The 19,442-nt window shown below is 34.6% G+C and overlaps 1 protein-coding gene across 1 annotated transcript in view; it reads left to right on the top strand.

Annotated features, from left to right (window-relative positions):
* CD2AP (CD2 associated protein) overlaps window positions 1–19,232 on the top strand; it is a gene marked incomplete at its 5' end in the record, with an annotated part of 60,819 nt that extends 41,587 nt beyond the window's left edge. The window contains 9 exons of the mRNA XM_026059388.1: window positions 1,871–1,907; window positions 2,282–2,344; window positions 5,386–5,545; window positions 7,686–7,828; window positions 13,936–14,051; window positions 14,835–14,924; window positions 15,551–15,735; window positions 17,192–17,255; window positions 18,226–19,232. Coding sequence (XP_025915173.1) covers window positions 1,871–1,907; window positions 2,282–2,344; window positions 5,386–5,545; window positions 7,686–7,828; window positions 13,936–14,051; window positions 14,835–14,924; window positions 15,551–15,735; window positions 17,192–17,255; window positions 18,226–18,267 — 900 coding nt within the window. The remainder of the gene's footprint in view (window positions 1–1,870; window positions 1,908–2,281; window positions 2,345–5,385; window positions 5,546–7,685; window positions 7,829–13,935; window positions 14,052–14,834; window positions 14,925–15,550; window positions 15,736–17,191; window positions 17,256–18,225) is intronic.
* Window positions 19,233–19,442: the final 210 nt, after the last annotated feature.

Below are 19,442 nucleotides of genomic sequence, written 5' to 3' on the forward strand. Positions count from 1 at the left end.
TTGTGTGACAAAGATGGTCATGTTAATTCACAGGCGTACATTATCCCAAGGTGGGATGGATTCAGCTCTAGAACAAGACATCTAAATATTGATGTTTGTGTATAGGGAGCTGAACTGAGTTTCTGAACATACTTGTTCAGTGCCATTTGGTCGAGGATTTGAGGCGTTCACAGAGGATTGGTAGGTATGATGTCATGGGTAACCTGATAAACTTTAATTTACGGAAGTTACTAACTTAGCATTTAACCTCAGTTACTTAACACACACAAAAAGTCTAGTTAGTCCAAGTCAGCAGTCTCTCTTCAAATTGATTCTCAACTTTGCCAGGACCGTGTAAATGCCGTAACACATGGCTGACCAAGCGCCCTGCCCTGGTCTTAACACGGAGAGTTGAGGGGAGGGTGGCTGCTGCTACGATCTTGCCCTACAGAATTGCTGCCTCAAGAGAGAGAAATTATTCTGTGACCAAGAGCAATGTCTTTGYGGACAGACTTTGCTTTGATCCACGCTGCTGCCATGTGCAGCGTATCCCAGTGCAGGGACTCACCTTGCACTGAGCAACGTTGAAGTGCGAGGCATTGGGTGGCTGGTCATGGTAGCCCRCTCTTTGATATAAACTTAGTAAAAACAAACCGGCATCATCCAACGGCAGGCTCACGTTGAACTCTYCATCTAATTGTTTTGATATAGGCAGCAGCACTGCATCAAAACAGCAGAATGTGTTTGTTGCTTAAAAATTTGGGTGGTATACTTGTTTTTTCCAGAAAAGACAGAAAATATTGTGGTGTTAGTTAAGTACATTGGCTTGTGTTTACTCTGGGGCTAGGGAAAGAAATTTTAACAAGAGTTTTCCTGCTTGCTTAATTGCACTTTATTGGTCAGAGTAAAATCTTGCTGCATTAAGAAAACCTTATTCAATAGTTGTAGTGGCACAACAGTAAAATCCACATCCATAGCAACTGTTTCCAAAGTACCCATTACCAGGAATTTTTAGGGGTGGTGTATTGGACTGGCCCCATGAAACTTCCAACAGCGTTTACAGAATGAGTTTAGTAGACTACTTCGATCTTTTTATTGGTGACTCTTGTCCTTCCTAGTACAACCAAACAGATACCTCTTCTAGCGTGTTTTCATAACGGGATCCAGGGCCTGGGGTGGGTTGCAGTGTCTGCCTGGAGAATATTCCAGTCCTTCCACAGAGGAGAGAAAGTCAAACCGTTGATGACTGCCTGCCTGTTAAAATAGGGCTAATTCCAATGTACGAGCTGTGGCATGATAATTTGAAATTTCTTAATGACTAAAGCCGTTTGTGCATCTTTCTCCACTTAAACATAAGCTGATAAGGAAGCTCAGAACAGAACATTTTTCATGCAATTGCCCTGTTGGTTGCAAACACTGCTATTTTTTGTCTTATAACATTGTAATTTGGAACTTCATGAATAGAAATAGTTCTTCTAATCTTCAATATAGAACCTTCTCTTCAGCAAAGGTTCAAATTTGATCTGATTCCTCCTTTAAACTTAGAGTGTACTGATCGATATTAAGTTTTATATGTTGGAACAATCTTTTGGACTGGAAAAGACAATTCTTAATTTTTAGTTKTTCGTACCTCTGCTGCTTATGCACATTGCATAAGCACTGATCCGAGATTTGAAGAAACTTGTTCCTTGTTCCTGGATTTGCAACTGGCTGTCTGGGAGATATCAGATGAATTATTTCAAATCTTTTTGTTTCCTGTCTGTAAATTGATTGCCTCCTTTGAAAAATACTTTGTAATCAACCAGTAAACAAGCTAGACATTGCAAAATGTAAAACAAAAAGCAAGCAAGTCTGTCTTCTATAGAGAATATAATTTTTATTTTTCTTTCAGAAGCCAAAGAAACCTCCACCTCCAGTTAAAAGTCCAGGTATGTAAGATATGCACACAAATAAGTGTCTGAGGAAACAGTAGATTTCAGAAATGATGCATGACTTTTTTCTTTAAAGGTGGTGTATTTCCTAGTAATGTAGCTACGCTTAATCACTGTTTGAGGTTACTTTTTATGCTTTAGGTATTTTTACTGCTGTTATATATTTTTTCCAAATTATGATGGAAACTACTTTGTAATCCTTTAAATACAGGCCTGCAGTTTCCTGGCCTTAAATGAGTGTTTATAAATGGTATTACGCTCCTTAGAAGGGAGAAAGTATAAACACAAATTGGTGTATGTCATTTTTAGGTAGTGACTAAGATAWTTAAAGCTGTTTAAGAAATGTCTATGGTTTGTTTTTTTATATTCAGCTCCAAAGCCTGAATTGCCAATTGGAGAGAAGAAATTCYTTTCTTTGAGGCCTGAAGAAAAAGGTGAGACCAGTTTTATTTATAGTGAGTTTCCAACTGTGTTCTTTTAAATGAGTTACCATTTCTAGCTGGATTGCTCTACACAGTATATACCTGTTTGGAAGACATCATACAGATTCATTTAATACCGTCTAATAAAGTTGTCACTTCTGTGAAGTTATGGAAGCATGTTAAGAGTGATTGGAGGGAGAAGCACACTTATGAAATGTATATATATTTTTTATTATTGTATTACACCGTGAAAAAAGGTTATTGCAACACATAATAACGTAATTGCTATTTAAGTCTATGATAGAGACTGCAATTTTGAATAACAATAATAAGCTATGGAAAATGAAAATGTCTGCCACTGCTTCTGAATGTTTCAGCAAGAATCAGTCTCTGACTGAAATTACTTTTGAAAGAAATATCTGGAACACTTAACACCCCTTAGACAGATGTTATGGTCAACAGTGCTTAGAAATGAAGGTTTCTTGTCCTGTTAATTCTTACTATCTTCCAAATTTCCAGTTTCACAAAATTTGTAGATATTTGCTAAGTTTTTCTCAAATTTAAAGAAAACTTTCTTAAGAAAGCAACAGGGGAAAAAAAATACTATTATGACCCAAACATAAAATGCTAAAATGCTTCTTTTAGTATTTGAGAACTTGGCAGTTTAATCTGTTAAATTAGTTCCATTGTGTTAAGGTCAGAAGCTTAAATAAATTTGCTGGATGAGTCTTAAAAGAAGAAATTTTAATGTTATTGCGGCTTAATCGTATCACATACAGATACTTTGTTATGTGAGTAGCGAATTGTGAGGGCTGAACACTGCTAAGAAGCATTTGGAAAGTAGGCCTGCTCCATGTGTTTCTTGGCTTCTTTGAACAGTTTTTATAACCTACAATTTAAACCAAGCACATTCTCAGGTGTTTCATATGAAGAATATTTGTTAAAATGATCTATCTTTCTGCCGCTTCTTAACGAGTAAATTATTTCTATCTTTTGGAGCAATATCTTCATATTTGAATGGAGATCAGTAGTATGATGCTAGAAATCTTGATCACTTGGATGTTTAAAATCCTGAGATAAGTTTAAATTTAATTTTAGTTTGGTTCTCTTTCTACTATGATGTTACCTTTCCGTAGCTGAGTTCAACTGTTCATGGAGGAACATACAATAAATAGAGTAGCACCATCCAAAATGCTTAGAAATTTGAAAGCTGCTGAAAAATTAAATAAGATAAAGAACCATGCTTTTCCATGGTACAAAAAATAGCAAAGGAAAACTATGTCCTGTGTTCTGCTTCAGGGTCAGGTTGCATAATTGTACATGGTCCTTTCTGGCCTTAAAAATTATTTAGTTAACAGTAGTGTTTTACTAGAAATAAACTCCCATTTATCARTGCAGTTTGATACTTCTTTTGAAAAGTAACTGTTAATGATCAGTATCATTAAATATGAAATTGTATTTTAATTAGTCTTACTAAAATTATTAACTGAGCAGCTCTAATTGCAAGCTGTCAAACAGTGTAATCTTTTTTGCATATTTAGAGGCTAAATAGTCTGCCTTTTATCATGGGGGAAAAGGGCTGGCAGGATTTGTAAAAGCTGTGCTTTCGTAACCATTCCTGTGTTTATAGTGAAAGGGCACTTAGTATCATGTAGCTCTTTAGTAGTTTTGTTTGATGTAAATGTTTCAGGTTAGCATTTTTATTTCCCTTACAAAACTGCTCATTTTTAACCAACCCTTATCTCTTTCATTGTATGGTAAAATACAAAAAAAGGCACACTACTTTGTAAAGCAGAATTGTCTGATTTGTGTATTCATGATTAATCTTGAGCTTTGGAATTAACTTTTTCCATTTTACTGCGGCCCAATTTTATATTCAGATTTTGAGCAGAAAGCTCAAGGGAAAACTGTCAGTTTATAATAATTCAGGAATACCATTTAATGACATTTTTTTGCCCGTTATGTGAACTCGGAAGCTATTCTTTGTTGTTCTTAAAATGCAAGAATAATGTTTCATTTTGAGATTTTGCTGAATAGCATTTAGGTAATTGATCTTCAGTAATACTAGCTACCCTTGGCCATTTAAAATGTTGTATATAAAATCAATAGACGTAGGCAAAGCTTGTCTCATTAACAAGGTGTTTTATACAGAATCCAAAGGTGCTTTTTGTCGGTCAGCACCACCAAGTGGCAAAGTTATGTATTGCCACACTACTTCAGTACTTTTTTTTTTTTTTTTTTAACTCAATGCTGAGAAAGGCTGAAAGGGGATGTGAGCAAGTTTAATTTCTGTGTTTGTATCTCCAAACATTCAGAAATCATAAAGAGGGAGGATAATCCTATCCTGAAAAAGGAAAAGTGGAAAGTACACTCGGGATAACCCACAGCCTGCGATTAGGGAACGTGGGTTGAAGATTATTCCATTAGCGCTTGTGATGTGGCCTGAATTTTTGAGTACTGTGTACCATTTTATTTTTGCCAGCTCATCTTGAGAATATTCAAGTAGCTTATACAATTACTGGACAGTAAGAGTTTAACTTTTTTGTTTTATTATCTATACTTAATTTATACCCTTGAATTTGTGGGAAGATAGTCTTTATCTCGAATAACATGAATCTAATACACGTAAGTCTTTTCCCAGAGATCTGTTCTGCTGTTTGCTTTGTGTCTGAAAGAAGCCTAGCTTAAAAAAAATAAGACAACATGTGATGAATTCATTAAAAAAGGCAAAGCAGTAGTAGTACAGAGATTTTTGTTTGTTAGCTGTCATTTGCAGTGTGATAATGTGAATCCAGAATTTCTTACTCCTGTTTGATATCAAAAGGAATTTTTCTTCATTCATATATATATATATATATATGTATGTTTAAGTTCAGATTAGCACTTTGTGTATTTTGAAAAAATGTCACTTAAGACATTTGCTTATATATTTTTCACTTTTATCTGATCTTCAAAAAGTATTTCTGACAGCATTTGCTTTCTAATTGACTAGCATTGTAAGTGCCATAGGCAACATGTCTTTTCTAAAATGTTTTGGTGATGTGTTTTGTCAGATGAAAAAGGAGCTTTGGACCAGAAGCCTTCTAAGCCAGTTGCTCCTCAAGTACCGCCCAAGAAGCCTATTCCTCCAAGCAAGGCTAATAACTTACTGAGAGCAGGGCTTCTGCACCCAAAACGACCAGAGAAACCTGCTTTGCCATCATCTGTATCTAAGTCAGTATGTCTTTAATCATGTGTAGTAAATWTATTTTATTTGGTTTGCTGTTCTATCTTCTTTCTTGGCTGAGATAAAATTGGTCAAGGTTCAGATCCGTTTGCTCTGTGAGGATTTTTGAACCAGTATCTTTCAGTTCCTAAGTCACCTAACTGTAAGCTCTAAAGTGGGTTTGTTTTGTATCTCCTACTGATGCTTGTATTTCTGTATTTAAATATTCTTTGGAGAGGGGAGGTGGGGCATTGAAGGCCAAATTTTTCATCTTGCAGCTGACTGTGGCCGCTGTGCTCTAGCGTTGAGTCACAATGTTTCAGCACTTTATGCAGCATAAACTACATGAAAAGGGAAAGTTGACAGAATGCCTGTGCTTAGAGATACTCAGTGTAGTTAATGGTTTTCTTTTTTTGGGGAAAAAAACACTTAGTATATACTGAGAATGACTATGGTTCTCTTGCCTGTCTTGAATATTTGTAGTTGAATATCTAGCCAAATAGGGATGGTAATAGCAACTATTAGTTCTTTTTTTATTTTCTTTCTTTTTTAAAAAATATTTTTTTCAAACTCATGAGGAATAGAACATTTACAGTGTTTCACCAAGGAAAAACTAATTTTTGAATTAATAGAAATTCTCCCCTGCCAGGCTTTTTGCCTCCATCCCAGGTTCAAGTATTTGTCATAGCCTTAGTCATGAATGCAGATATACTGCTCACAAGTAACTGTGTCCCTTTGGGGTGTTTGGTTGACTTGAAAGAACTGTCAGAAAGTGAGCTCATGATGAAGCTGGCCTTGTACAGTACCAGTACTACCTCAAAGAACCTGCATCTTAAATAGTGGGGAGGATAGGGAATGGCCGCAAACATTCTTTGAGGTTCTTTTTTTCTTTTTCGTTCTTTCTTTTTTCCTTTTTTTCTCCATCCCTCCAAAAGGAAGAATAAACTAAAGGGAGAAAGCAGCGCAGAGGAGGACAGTGGGGAGATGGAGTGGAGAGAATGCAAAGGTTTAGGGTTGAATCCAACAGGCAGCCTACAAAGGACAATGTAGGCAGAGCTACCTCTAATGCACACCCTGCCCAGCCCTGGGACAATTCGGTGCTTGATGAAGAACATCCTAGGCTACTTGTCATTTTACCTCTGTTTTGATTTTTATTTTATTTTATTTTTTTCAGTATGTAATCTCACTATATCACTTGATGCTTTGTAGCTTCCAAACTAGAGGATTTTCAGTCTTTAACCCCAGCAGTCATCCCCATCCCCACCCCTTGCAAATTTTGGGCAATAGTTACAGATACAAGAGGGTACATGGGCAGTTAGAGAGGCATGTAGTAAATTGTGGTCCTTCAATAATTGAAAACTTTAAATTTTATGGATATTTAGATATGTATAGAAGTTTAACATTGCTCCAAGGAGATAAAGTTATTTTTTTTTTCCATCTACAGTTAAATTTACAAGTAAATAATTTGGGAGACAGCGAGTTAATGAAAGGGATACATTGCAGCTGTCAGCTCTTCCATTTATATGCTTTATTTTTATGCTGTGGCATAAATGATGGCATGAACTGTAAAGGAAAAGGTCATCTGTTCATTTTTTTGGTTCTTGGATGATATGACCCAGCATGAAAGAATAAAGAGCAGGAGTAACAAAGACTGAGAGCTGTATGTAGAATAAGAGCTTATACGTATTAGACACTTACTTGCATGCTCAGAAGAAAATAACTTGTTCTAGGTAGTTTTTTCTTTACAAGAAGATTTTGATGTCAAGGAGTATGAGTATTTGTATCTGAATATTTCAAGAGATATTACTGAAGGTGCTATTCATATTCAGCTGTCTTGTTTTCTGTTTCACTGAAGTGTAATCTTTTAGATTTAAGTGCCAAAATATGCCTGGTTGTCAAAGCATTAAGAGCTTTGGATGAAATTTCAAGGGCATTTTATGCATCTGAGCACTCCACAAGAGTTGAAACAGAAGAACTGGCTTTTATAGGACTAGAATTGCTTCTAAAAGACTTAATTTTAAGTAAGGCTTTAAAAAAACATAAAATCTGCTGAAATTTCMCCTTTTGCTTTTAATTCTTAGTATAATTCAGTTGTAAACTGTCTCATGTCCTGACTAGATATGTTTTGTGTTGCTTGTCTTACTACAGGTCTAATGGAGAAGTTGTTTCTCTTCGACCGAAATCTGATATTGAGCCAGTAGCAAAACCAAAGTTAGACTCTGAACAATTACCACTTAGACCAAAATCAGTAGAGGTAGATTCACTTGTGGTAAAGAGCTCTAAAGAATCAGGTAAGAGAAGAATTAAAAATTTCTTCTGGGTCTTTCTGTTTGGATTGCAGTATTTTACAGGGTTAGAATAAGCTCTCCAAGTAATTTACTCAAAATGCCACAGAGTGTAATTATGTTAGTTCAATAGMAAGTGTATTTTTTAGAACTGCTGTAGGTAGTTCCTGCTAAGAGCCGGAAAACAGTGTACAGATGTCAGTAGGCTATTTGGAGATAATTGATGAACTCTGTGGTGGAAACAGATGGGAGGAGCAGAAGAACATTTAATGGTTTGTTCTACCAATTTGAAAGCGTGTTTTTTACTTTCATCTTGTGTTTTTATGAAAATGTTTTCTTACTGACTGGTACTSTTTGTTCTTCTGCTCTTGCATTTCAGATACTCTTTGCATTTCTAGCTAACTTCCRTATTTTTAGTAATGCCATTAAGTATAGCATTCTGCAATTAAGTTCATAGCTGCTATAGGTTATGACTTTATCATACTTTAAAATTTGGCCAATGTGGTGTATTGGACCTTTAAATTTCATGCTTATGGGAGGAAGAAGCTGGCTTTGCTTAAGGTACCGTGAGCCAAATCTGACATCTCTTTAAATCTAAATCTGTGCAGTGAAAACCTTATTATTGGTTAAAGCAACCACATTTATGGTCAGGCTCTCAGAGCTATTATATAGATACATTTTGCCCTTTACTGACAGTGCAGCTGACTTCAATCCTCTACATGCATTTTATGCAGAGTTTGCCTACTGTGGGTATTTTTTAAATCTCTAAAATATTTTTATTGTGTGACTAAACACTGCAGATAAAGATTTAGTGCATTGTACCTGCACTGTTTGGTTTGTATATCTCAAATACAACCCTTCGTCTCAAAAAAGGTTGTTTGAGAATAATACATTTTGAAATTGTAGTATAACTTGATTTTTTTTTTTAAATTTTTAACTTTTAATTTTTTTTAGGCCAGTTACAAAGAGATGATATCCAGGATGTAGAATGGTTTTTACTAAACTGTAATCAAGTTGGTCTGTGAAACAAAAATAATACATTAAAAAGCTGAAGCAATTTATGAATGGGAAGGGGGACTTCTGATTTTGCTGTTAAGACACATGGCACTTTAAAATGTGCTTCTATGCTAAAATGTTTTGTTTGGGGAAAGTTTAGCTCAAATACATTTTTAATAAAGCGCTTTCTTTCAAAACAGCAAAAAGTTGGATTCTGTGTACATAAGCATCCTGGAAAGATTATAAATATTGTCAGTATTAATGCTGAATGTTCTTGAAGCATTTATAAATTCTCTTTTTTATTATTCATTGAAACTTAGGCATGTGCTTTGGTATGCCTTTTTCTTTTAAAGATGTTTTGAATTGGCAGTTTAGTAATTGCCTCTATTATCTAAATGTGTAGCTTGAGTGATTGTACAGAAGAAACACTTTCAGGCCAAAGTAAGCAGAGAGATGAAAGACTGATGCACAACATAGCATTAAAAATGTAAGCTTTGTCTTATTACTTAGATGTTCAGTTCTAGGGTTGTGCTAGATGTGTTTGTATAGCATAGTATCATATATCACCAGGAAAAAACTCGTGAAAACAGGTGGAATATGTCTTTTTCTTCAGATGCAGTTATTTTACATCTTTAATAATCAGAGTGGCAATGTGCTAGCTATGATATTAGATATTCATATTTAAAAGCCTTTTTTTTTTCCTGATGTAACATATTCATTCCTGTTCACTGACATGTGATTCTACAGGTTCGCAGARAAACTCAATCTTTTAATACGCAGGTTGGGGGAAAATAAAAAAACAAAACACTCAGTAGCTGACAGAGTACTGTCGGTGATTGCAACCTTATAGTCTATCCAGATTGTATTTTTAATAATTTGTCAAGTTTAGATCAGAACAGTTTAATCGCCTATCTGGAATAAAATAGAGTGATTATCTAAGGCTTTACCTTGAGAATATCAGCCTAACTTGCAGCACTTACTGAGGACGGAGGATAGAAACAGTCAAAGYGCAGAGATACCTCTCTGAGTTTGAAGCCCCCAGTCCTGCAGTGGCCTCCCTGCAGCCTGGTATTCTGGCAAGGAATTACTTGCTGATCAGCAGAAAAAAATTGCTAAAGTTTATCTGATGTAACTGTAATTCTCTACAGTACGAAAGACCTATAAATATAATCTTAAAGCTTGAAAGTGTGTGTTAGAGGTTCAGCCACTTCAATTTGCTTTAAGGAGCAGCTGTAAATATTCTGTACCTGTTGAAAACGAAACAAAACTATCCCAGTCATCAGCTAAGGACAAATACATGAAAACATTCAGAATCATTGATCATGTTGAAATACCTCTTGTTGAAGCTTTATTTGAAAAACTGCAATAAATGTTTGTTTGATTAGAATTAAAGTACTATAAAAGACCTAAAGCTGTAATACTAGTATGCTGAACATGTAAAGCAATTCTGTTTCTTCTACAAATGTTTCTTTTTCCTGCTTTGTAAAATAATTTTTTTGTTCAGAATCTTTTTCTAGACATTCCTCTCCTTGACTTTTCTTTCCAGATTTTGTTTCCTATCCTGTTTGCCATGTTTCCCTTCTTACGTGTCAGGAAATTACCCTACCCTTCTCCATTTTGGTAAGATAACAATCTATAAGGAAATCCAAATGCTTTATGCCATACACATAGCCTCTTCTTAACATCATAAACGTAATTTTCAGTTGCAGTTATCAATACTAAAATTTTTGGGTTTCAGTTTAAAATGCTTTTTTGTTTGTTTGAATGCCTGTTTTCCTTAGCTGTTAAACAAGAATTTATTTTAAATAACTGTTCAATTAGGAACTTGTAGAAGTCACACAAAAAAAAAAACTTTCTTACAACCTAGGTATTGATAAGCCATGCACAGTTTTTGTGTTCAATATTAATAGCGCTTCTGGTGTCTTTAGGTTGAATGGCTTTACTTTATCTTTCTGTACACACAAATGACATAACTACAGAGTCTGTTTGCACTGAATTCTATTTTATTCTATATGGCTAGTTAGGATTAGGAGTGGTGAAAAATAGTATTTGTAAAAGTTGCATCAGGTCATGCTTAATTGAAGCAAGCAATCTTATTTTTGCTTGACTTCAAATTTAAATATTCCTAAACTTATATCTGTCCCCTAACTTTTACGGGATGTAATCTCAGCAAGATGAGAAAGGATCTGGTAGGAGAAAGGACTGCCTTTATTTATTTATTTATTTAAACTCTGGAGATTAATATGAGGTCTTGCCTTCCAAAATATTAGCAACATTTCACTTCTCTCCTGAATTTTTAAGCCCCAGCAGCATATGAAGCATTGGAGCCATAATTTCTTCAGTGAGCCCTTCAGCTTTACTTCTTTTTGTTAAGGTTGTTTTTAGACAAAATGGTATGAATACACTGAAGCGTGCACAAGTTTACTAATGAAACCTCTTAGCTAACTATATCTCTTAAAGCTCCTGGCAGTTGTAATGTATGAATCTAGGCTAAGGTTGCAGAAAAGCTGTTTCTCACAGTCTGTCCATAGTAAGTGTTTAAGGTTAGCTTATCTTTCTCTTTCTAGAGAGAAAGATTCTCTCTCTCAGCCTTGATCTCTTTTTGGACTCGGATAATCTGCAGATGTGCGAGATTGCTTTTCTGGCACTGTGATGGGATTTCCATTGGTTACTCGCAGGCTGTCTGTAAGAGTTAACTGATGTATTATTTTGTTGATTGAAATGGATGTAAATTGTGAAATTGCAATGGTTTTCATCAGGGACCTGCTGTCCCTACTGATTTCAGTGGGGCCAAGATTTCTGCTAATATAGGTAAGAAAGCTGTAAAAAAAAAACCCCAAACTCCCAAACACCCTATGATTAATGTCGTCTTCTCTACCAAGGCAACAAGAGGGAAAGAAAAAAAGGGAAGTGCAAATAGAGTCGGAATTCCCTCTGTCTGCAATGTGCTGGCAATATTTTGCGCTAAGCAATTTATTCAGGTGTGGCAGTGTAAGAGCTTCCAAGAGGAAAAAAGAGTGGCTTTAATATCATCCACCATCTATATTTTTAATCATAGACAGCTACAGTCCTGAATCATATTCATGTCCTCAAGCCTTGTGAAATGTTGATTTGTTTGTTTGTTTKTTTTCCTGTATACAGACATTGTTCTTAATATGTCCATGACTGATGTTCATGGAGACAGGGCTGGCATTACAATAGTAATAGTGACTCAATTTCTGATTCTTATTTAAATTTACTGCTAAATAGATTGTCATTCCTGCAGAATGACAAAAGGAGGATTGTTTAAAAGATGGAAAAATACATAAAAATTTTTCCTGCTTTCTTGTTAGCTTTTTTTAATAATAAATAACTAAYGTAAGTCCTGATTTACTTTTTGGCATGGATTAATGGTCTGAGACTAGAAGATCAAATGAAGAACATGAAAATATCCCCCCCTTTATTACTGTTGTATAACTTCCAACAAGTTAAATACTTTATTGGCACAGACTACAATAGAAATACTTTCATAGTCATCTCTTCTCCCTCATCCTTTCTTCCATCAGCCCCTTGCCATACATCACTCTTCTGTTTCTTCCTACTTTTGTTTTTCTTCCCTGCTTTTTTTAATTGCAAATATGATTACATGTTTATAAAAGACTGTCCTTACATACTCYAATAAAATTGAAAAGTAGCAAAGCTGAGAAGTAACTGATGGTGTTATAAATACTTGTAGTTCAACAAAACAGATAATGAAGTAGACAGGTCCAGGGATGTCTGAAAGGTGTCAATATTTTAAGGACTTAAAGGATAGTAATACAGAGTAGTAAAGACACTAAAATCGGTCAAAACATTCAGTGGAAAACTTAGTTCCTACAGGTATAAAATAGCTTTGACAATGCATGAATAAAACTTGTATTTAGTGGATGAGCTTCAAGTGATTCAAACAYTGCATTGGTACAAATGGTCTGGCCAGTGTTTTCATAGGTTTTTGTTTCTTATCTGACCTCTTGCTATAGATTTAAGAATAATAAGGAAATACGGAAAGAAGTATCAAGCCTTCTGTTTGATAAATCATAATGCTTACATAAAAAACAGAGGTTACAAAACYAAAGAAAATATGCTTGGATGTTACTTTTGGTGTCCATATTAAATGCCATGTGACACTTTAATTAAATATATAGAATCTCTGGAATAAGTCAGACTAATTTCAGTGTTGTAAATTCATATCTAATATTCTGTAGTCTTATGTCAATACATAAATAAAAAACAACTCATTGTGCATCTGTCGGGTAGGTAAGTATTAACTTATTTTTGTGGAAAAGTTCCCATAAAGAGGTTAGGAAACCCAGTTGTTAAGCAGGTGAACTACTTGTGTTATGTTTTTGGTTAGATACAAATGTTTTATTCTACCTATTAAAAGATTCCCCCCCACACCCCTCCCAAGGTTGCTTCTTCCTGTAGGATGTAATGAATTCCTACTGGAGGAATTTCCTCCTATAAGGAGGATCTAGGTTGCTGAATAAAGCAAGATTTCATCCAGGAGAGATTTTACGTAGAGTTAAGAGCATAAAGAAACTATTCAAAAAAATAGATCAGTAGATCTTAATAAAGTATGAGAATGAAGTTCTGAAACGTTTTATTACAGACTGTATGGAGGCTGTTTTAAAAAAACAATACTGCACAGAAATATTTGCAGTTAATAACTTGTTAACTTACCTTGCATGAATCTGTGGACATACAATTTATCATGTTCCTTATATTTTTGTATTCATAAGTAGTTGAAAATGGCATGTCTCAAAATTGTTTTTAATTGTCCTGGAAAGCAGTCACAGAAATTTTTCTCCAAATATTTGTCAGGTCTCTTTTATGCTGCCATCTTACTACAGTACTTCTCTGAGAGCATGAATTTAAATGCTCATTGAATCAACTCTTAGTCTTTTCAGAGGGAAAATGTGGTTTTCCAGATATGCTGAAGTCATCTAGTTGTTTCAGCRCATGCAGCATGAACTGTATGAAAATCCTTGAAACAATAAGAATGCAGATAAATTCTTTTTTTTTCCTTAAGGAAAAAAATGATAAGTAACACATCAGAAACTTCTGATCTTGATGGTGGTTCATGTTTGATCTTTTTCTAGATCTGTTAAGCTTTGATGACTTAATAGCTACCTCAGAAAATCTCTCACACCCTACTGCAAGCAGACCCAAGATGTGTGGCAGGAGGCTGCCTACACGTTTCGGTGGCAGTCATTCTGTGAGTATATTGGCTGTATTTTTCCAGAGGTAAACTAAGAACCACCTTCCCTGGAAAGAGGGTTGCACTGAGAAACGGTCTTCTGAACCGTTTACCTGAGAGTGAAATGCAAGATGCTGAAGAGGTTCATTTCCTATAGATCTTGTCTGTAGGAATTTTCATTCACAAATCAGAGGAGTGTATGTAAGAGAATGAAGACAATTGAACTACAGCGGAAGGAGTCCACTTTCTCTTCTGTGAGGTTTTGCTGTGAATCCTCAGCTCTTCCAGAAGCGCTGATGATGAAATGCCTTGCAAGCATACCAATACATAGTCTTTACCCCTAACAGAGTTGTCACTTAATGTTGATGTTAAGTTKGATGCACGATCTCGCGTGCTAAGACATGAGATCATCAGACCATGAAAACAAGGTTTCAGTCCTTGAAATTGAATAAATATCTTCTTAACGTTTTATAGTTTAATCAYGCCAGTTACCATCTACTATTATTGCTTATTAATGTATGTGTGTTATGAAAGTACCTACAGGCTTCCAACAGCATCAAGGACTCATTCTGTTAAATAATGCAGAAATGCTTACAAATGCTGTCCAAAATTCCTTTGTGTGATTTAAATTCTGTTGAATGAATATTGCAGGAGAATTAAGATTTTGAGTGGAAGGGAAAGAAAGTCACAGTAGTCTAGGAATTTAAGGTTTTTTTTCATCACACCTTAGAAACGTGCAACAGTTCTTGTTTTTTCTCTCATGAAAATGTTTTTGTTTTGTGTGAATGTTTTATTTACCAGCCAAGTCAAAATGCGAGTCCAGAAAAAATTTTGAAGGTGCAGAAAGAAGAAGAAGAAAGTGCCAAACCAAAGCCATTCGAAACAAAAAAGGTATGATACCAGAGAAGCTAGAGATGTACCAGGCAGCTAGTTATTCTGTTCCTCTTGCTTGTATTTACAGTATGGAYTGATGCAACCATCTAAATGCAAATGATTGTATTTAAATGCAAGTGAGCCATGTCAGTTAATATAAAGCTTCTGATGAGAATTCTGATATTGAGTGGCATGAAACTGTTACCATTTCCACATAAGCTTCGTGTCTGCCTAGCCTTTAGTCTTCCTACATGTAGAACAAATGAGCAGATCAGAAGAGTGTGCAAAAGATTGCTTGTAGTGAACTAAGGGGCTCCATTAAATCATGGCTTTTTAAAATGTAGAGAACTGCAATGCAAGTAGGGGTTTTTTGTTTGTTTGTTGTGTCTAGTATTTCCATGAGGTTCCTGCATAGGGCATAACTATTTTATATACTACAGTAGTCCATTTGAACTAGATAGTCCTTTTKTACCATTCCTATATTTTAATTTGGGTGGAAAATTAAGGAAAATTTTGTGCATGTAACTAAATGCTAATAGCTAACGTGTATATGCAAGATGATCCACATTCCAGTACAACTTGTACACTCTAAGTGTTCAGTTTGTAAAGATTTCACTTAGCTTTCTACTGATTTATTTTTTCAGCCATCTGTATTCACTCCGCCACTTCCATCTTCATCTCAGAGACAAAACTCTGTTATACTCAGCTTTTCTCCTGGAGAAACTAAACTTAAAGGAGAAACAGATGATGGAAAAACTTCTGTGGAAGAGCTCAGGACTCAGATTAATGAATTGATGAGTTTAGTAGAGGCACTGAAAAAAGAACATGGGTAAATATTTTCCTTCTCAATCTGCAAATGAATATATATTAACATTTTCTAAATAAGCTTAATTCCAAAATTCTTTTTAAAGATAAAGCTATTCTATATTAATATATTTTTATTAATTCAGTGCTGCTTTCTGTAGAAGCTGATCCAAGTAGGTGTCCTAAATGTGTACTGATTTGATGCCGAAGTATTTTTTGAATTTGTACACAATTTTTTCCTTCCTACCTTGTACTCCTTCATTCGTTACTGCTTGCTGGAAATATTGCTTAAACACTTTTACTTTTCCTTACAGTAAAAGTAATATCACTTTTATGATATTTAGCATAAGTTCATGTGCTACCTTTGCTTGCGTAATAACTGTGCATAAATAAATGTAGCATCAACATCACTGGTAGTAAGCAACAGATTACTGTGCTGTTTAAATTGATGATCATGGTGTCCCCATCGTCTGTGCATGTGTGCGTAGAGGTGTGTTTAGAGGAGGACGTGGAAGAAAGAAATCTAATTGGTGTTTGAACAAGTGCCACAAAGACCAATACTCAGGAAACTCTATTTTTAGTTTTACAGCACAGACATTCATTTTGGTACATAAGTATATACGTATAAATGTTTGTATGTATATGCAAGCATATAAACAATGCCTTGTGCTAACCAAATCAGGCTTTAGAATGACCTCCAGAGAGGTTATAAAGCATCTTCGTCAGCTGGTCTCTAAAGCAAACTACTAACCAAGGAGTCCCACAGATTAATGCATTAGTTTATCAGCTACATGATGATAACTCTTTGCACTCTCTTATCTGGACCCAGTTATGGAATACAGCACGTTCTAGGAACTTTTTGCCCAAAATGTTCCATTTGGGAATGCCGTATTTTGAAACCATTACCATAATGGCTGCTTGTGGCCTGATTTCAGGTCTGTCCAAAAAAGGTTAAATTTGAATATAGCTTTCAGCCCAGCAATGTGTTTCTTGTACACCTTCAATTTGTCAAAGTAAGATTCTTATAATTCAAAATGCAAGTCTGTGATATAAAAGAGAAACTGTTTTATGGATTTTTTTTTTAAAGCATTCTTTACAGAATAATTAGATGAATTATCTAAAGTTTGGATCCAGATTTGAACATGCAGAAAATTCCAGGTCATTTCAGTTCAACCTCCTTTCTTAAAGTAAAATAGCTGTAAAAATGCTTTTTAATTAGCCTGCTTAATATCGCAATCAAAAGTTAAAGATAACYGCATGGTGATCAGTGAGAGGTGTTCAGATTTGGTGAAAGCCTCCAGTCAAAATCATTTGAGAAACAGTTCATGTAACTATAAATAAAGGCTTATTTATAAGGTGTAGCTTCAAACCTTTGCTATGTGAATTCCTCTCGTAAAATTTGAACAGGGCTTCCAGGGTTCAATAACATGAAAACTTTTATCTAATTTATGTTGTATTTCTGCTCTCTTAACAATTGTTAGGAAAGAACTGGAAAAACTAAAGAAGGATTTGGAAGAAGAGAAGGTGATGCGAAGTAATCTGGAGGTAATACTAGTTTATATATATATATAAATATATATATACATATACATATACACACACACACACACACACACACACACACGATTTTATATAATACATATAATGTAAAATTGTGTATGTAAAAAATCTATATAAAATGCATGTACAGTGTTCTAGAATTCGATACCTTTGTTTATTTGGAAAATAGTTATTAACAATGTATATGGGTGTTGGAGTGAGAGTTCAGTCTAATGGCACTAGATTCTGTTCTGTGCTAGAAATATACCACAACTGAATATGCTCCAAGAGAATAGATAAAATTTGTCCTTCAACTTTTACAAAAGCAAAATATTAGTTTATATACAGGTGGTCCAAAAAAATCAGGGAATTTATCAACTTTTTTTCTTAATTTTGGATGAACTATTTAAGTATTAAGAGGATAGTTCAAACTAATTCAAAGAGGGTGCAGTGTTTTTAGTGATGTATGTGCAAAGAGTAGAATGTATCTGAAGAGCAAGTCTCCTTACGAATGAACCCCATGCCCCTCAGATTCTTCTTTTAGTGTATCTCTATAGCAAACAATGAAGTTATGTTAAGTATGCACTGAGAATGAAGAAAAAATAAATTTCATGTGTCTTACAAATCCATTTGAAGAGATCAAATTAAGCATGGCACAATATTTTGCATGAAGCCTACTTTAGGAAGCTAGTCTGAGATGATACATCATTGTGCAGAACACGTTAAGTAAGCTGAAAAACAGCTTTGTTAAGTCGTTACCTTATTCAGAATGAGTTTATCCAGTAAGATGTATCAGAAATATAGGTGAATTTTTGATTATTTTAAACCCTTGGTTTAAATATAATATACTATAACAATACAGTAGTATGAACTGTAAATATTGAGTTTTTGAAGTTTATAATTTTGGTGAAAGCTTTGAAGACTTTAGGTTATTGCTACCTAAATACCAACCTTTTTCTTAATATCTGTTTTTCAGCTTGAAATAGAAAAATTGAAGAAAGCAGTGATGTCTACATGAGACAGCGATGGACTCCATGTCATTAACTTGCCAGGAATTCAAAGCTGAACACAAGTAGAACTGATTTTCTTATTTCATAATAATGGAAGCTGGTGTTCTACAGTCTTAAAATATATAGTAAAAAGGAATATAGTCTTTTATTCAGAGAGATAAAACAATGGTGTAATTTTTTTGCCAATATAAAAGAGGCCTTATTTCTTACTGTGCTGGAATTGCAGACCTTTATTTTTTGGTTTGCTTGAAAATACTACTGAGTCTGTATAAAAAGCAGAGGGAATTCTTAATAGATTTTTATTGAATACCTGTAGCTTAATTTTTAAAGAGATCTATACTATAAATAGCGTGATCTATCTTTACAAGTAATCTGTAACATAGTCTACTGGGAGGAATGGAATAGCCGTATAGTAATTCAGTCACTACTTTTCCCCTACGTGCAAAAGGGAATATATGATATTTGTATATTTTTTTAATTTTGGCAGTCCTATCCAGGGTGTTATGCTGTTGTGCCTGTCTGCAGTGAGAATATTAATAATATGCTGTTTATAAGTTGAGTAATGAGATAGGAATTCATTAATGCAATGAAGCAGATGAAACACCTATGCATCATAATAAGAACGAATGATCTAGTCAGAATAGTTTAACAGAACACTTTGTCACTTGCACTATTGGATTAAAAAGGGATTTGGGACTGAATCATGAAGTTACAACGGAATTAACTTTTAAAATCACAAAATGCAAGAAATATAGAAACAAGGCTAGAATCCATTCTTAACTCAACCTGTTGTGCCTAGAATATTACAGTACACAAAGGGAAAAGTAAACTTTAACTCTCAATTTCTGTGCTTCTGTGTATCTAAAATGAATTAATCAGTCTTTTTAGTGGTTAAATTTACATCTTGATCTGTTTTTACACGAGTCAGTTTTTGTTAATAATATGGCTCCAAATAAATCCTTTGTGACTCTGATACTCTGAAGGTCTCAATATGTATATATTTATGCCATAAACTTTCTCTGTATGTTGTGTACCTCTAAATTTAATAACATCTTTCTGTTTTAATGATTGATTAGAACAGTTGCTTGGATGGCATTGTGTTGGCATCCAAGACTGTCTTTCATATATTCTTTATGGAAAGCAGTTGAAGTCTTGTGGATTGCCATTATCTTTAACCCCTGAG

The sequence above is a fragment of the Apteryx rowi genome, unplaced genomic scaffold (assembly GCF_003343035.1).
Source record: "Apteryx rowi isolate R43461 unplaced genomic scaffold, aptRow1 scaffold_157, whole genome shotgun sequence".
NCBI classification, from domain to species: Eukaryota; Metazoa; Chordata; class Aves; order Apterygiformes; family Apterygidae; genus Apteryx; species Apteryx rowi.